The 3,039-nt window shown below is 35.7% G+C and overlaps 1 protein-coding gene across 1 annotated transcript; it reads left to right on the top strand.

Annotated features, from left to right (window-relative positions):
• Window positions 1–672: 672 nt before the first annotated feature.
• LOC110035452 (villin-2-like) lies at window positions 673–2,568 on the top strand (the record flags this gene model as incomplete). The annotated part of the gene is made up of 3 exons (XM_020739682.1): window positions 673–937; window positions 1,729–1,961; window positions 2,045–2,568. Coding segments are annotated over 3 exons (612 nt in total), but the record flags the coding sequence as incomplete, so codon positions are not given.
• Window positions 2,569–3,039: the final 471 nt, after the last annotated feature.

Below are 3,039 nucleotides of genomic sequence, written 5' to 3' on the forward strand. Positions count from 1 at the left end.
GAACAATGACTCATATTGGAGTGAATATTTCTTTTATGCAATTCGTGTCAAGAAATTGTTTTCGATAAGTTTTCCTTGGTGAGCTATTTTGGACTCTTGTTGACATGCTATATGATACTATTTGTTTATTTCAAGATGGATCCATATCTTTTAGCTTATGTGGTATGTTTACAATGAAGTTACTTCATGAATCTGTTTACCGTATTACAAAATTAATAGCACTTATATGCTTTAGATTGCTTTTTTAAGTAATTTGTTTATACAAAATTATCCAGTTTTATGGATAGACACCTGAACCTAAGGATTACATCCTATATGCAATTTAAAAAATATTTAATCTAAAATATCCTATTTAATGCTCAGATGTCTCTAATCTTCCCTTCCACTATCGATCTCCACTGAACTTGCTATGCTACAACTTTGTACATGGTGGGGGTTGGAATTCTTCATGACGTCACATAAATTTGCATATTGTAGGTTTTTTATATCTTAAACATTTTCTCAATGTTTATAACAACCCTTTTATTGTTGTGACGATCGCTTTAGTAATCAAATTCTGAACGGAAAACTGCTATAGATTCTTTTTCATTTTCTTGTGTGTCTGGCTAAGCTTATGTCTGAGCCAAATGTGACAACTAGTTGGGTGTTATTTAACTTCTTTCGCTGCCGCAGTCTAACGAGAAGCCCAACAGTACAAATCAAAGTGGACCCACTCAGAGGGCATCAGCTTTAGCCGCACTATCTTCTGCTTTTAATCCATCTTCCAAATCTGCAGCTACCGGTCCCAAACCAATCCGTTCCAGTAAGGGTGGTTCACAAAGAGCAGCTGCAGTTGCTGCTTTGTCATCTGTTCTAACAGCTGAACAGAAGAAGGCACAATCTGAAGGTTCAACGCATCGACATAGCAGAACCTCCTCCCCTGATTCAACTGCATTTGGTAAGGTTTTCATGAAGTTTACTAGGTTCTGATTTCCTTGATCGAGTATTTTGTTTGTTGCACCTAATCTCAACCCTCGCCCACATAGAAACATCTAACTTTGATTTGTAAAACTGTAGATCTGTTTGTCAGTTGACACATTTTCAGTTTAATGCCTTCATATGCATCTCTGTAGCTTTATTAACTTAAACCTGCATTTTAGACCATTACGCTTAATCGGAGAATAGGACGTACTTGCTGTTTATGCATTGATATCATTGCTATTCCTCTCTAGATAGCTTCTTCTGATTTCATAATGAACTGGACCAGATAATGTGTGTGCTGCACTAAAAAATACAATGTAGTACTGTTTAAATTTTAGACAGTTTATGAGGGGTTGTTTTCGTTTCAGATTTTTCAGCATGTCCAATTTTGTCAGTCGACTTTTTAAATCTGATACAAAATAACTCAATGGAGAGACCATTTTGAATCATATTTGAGGTTTTAATAAACTAAATTAAACACATGTATAATCTTGGGATTAAAATGGTCCCCATCAAATAGTTGAGGGGCGATTTTAACTTTTTTCGCTTTTTAGTTATATTCTTTTTTCGTTTATTGGCAATCCTTTGTGACTGGCTACCCATCTCTTATGGTTATTATGTTCCTTAAATATTTATTACAATCAATTTTCATTCTAAAAACAAAATTCTAGCCCTTCTGGAAACTAAGATTTTAAGGTGTGCATAGATGGAAATTTAATTGTCTCGACGAGAAGTTCAGAATTTTTTGTTCTTTTTTCTCAACAACAGAATCATTTAAGATAGAGACAGCAACTTCTGAGACGGAGGATCCTGTTGAAGTTGCCGCAGTAAAGGTAGAAAATGAAGTGGATGGATTTGAATCAGAAAGCAATGGCACAGTTGCAGAGGTTAACCAGGACTCATTTGCAGAAGATAAAAATGGCGAAAAAACCTTCAGTTATGAACGTCTGAAAGCCAAATCCAGCAACCCAGTCACTGGTATCGACTACAAAAGGAGAGAGGTGCGTGCCTTTGTCGTTTTATCTAATTTGCGCTTCCTATAATCTCAAAAGTTAATTGAGATTGTCATGATCTCCCTGTCCAGGCTTATTTGTCTGACGTGGAATTCCAGACTGTTCTTGGAATGACAAAAGATGCATTTTATCTGCAGCCAAAATGGAAGCAGGACATGCAGAAAAGGAAGGTTGATCTCTTCTAATCTCAAATATCTCAGCAGCGAAATTCAGTTGCTCGTGCTATTATTATTATTTTTTATTGTTTTCCTCCACTTTCTGCTTATTTGAGAGGTTGAGATATATGCTGTATTGGTCACTGTCAGTATTGCTTGCTTGTTGATGATTACTACTGCTGGTTTGCTGGGGTGATTTTTGCAGCGCTACAGTCATTCTTTTATTTGTAAAGGAGCATTGTTTGTCTTGGGTGCTCAGGGTTTTGGGTTTTGTCCTGTTTGTTCTTCTCGTCAGAAGGGTCCATATGCATATATTTTGGGTTGCATGCGCATGGAGCTGTCTGTTAAGTCGGCATATAAATGTTGTGTGCTGCATTAAAAACTACAATGTAGTGCTTTTTAAATTATTTCCAGTCATCTGCGTTCAGCAGTCATATTCATGGTTGAGCTGCGCTGGAGCCATTTGTCTCATTTTGTTCTGTTTCTGGAGCTTGTTTTGCCGGTGAGAGAATTGGCTAATTTCTATGTTGGCCATTTACAGGCATACCGCACGAGTCTTATGTATTTACATATCTAACACCTAAGCATTTATATATACATGCATAACAGTAACATCTTTAACATCACATTAAAAATATCACTTTTAGTACGTTTTTAGAAGTTAGAATCAAGGTGGTATGAATGTAAATGTCAAACTTTCGTGTTAAATGTGTAAATCCGTGAGAATTGTGTTTCGTGTGTAATATACCATTTTATATATCATCGAAATATATTTTTGGATATATTTTTATTATTATAGGCTTCATACGGACAGTTAATGTGCTGAAAGTGGCAAGGAAAACCGAGATACGGAGAAAGAATGAAAATTGTTTTATTTAACTTTTTCCTTTTGTAATAACGGTGATAATAAT

The sequence above is a fragment of the Phalaenopsis equestris genome, unplaced genomic scaffold (genome assembly GCF_001263595.1).
Source record: "Phalaenopsis equestris unplaced genomic scaffold, ASM126359v1 Scaffold197768, whole genome shotgun sequence".
Taxonomy (NCBI): Eukaryota; Viridiplantae; Streptophyta; class Magnoliopsida; order Asparagales; family Orchidaceae; genus Phalaenopsis; species Phalaenopsis equestris.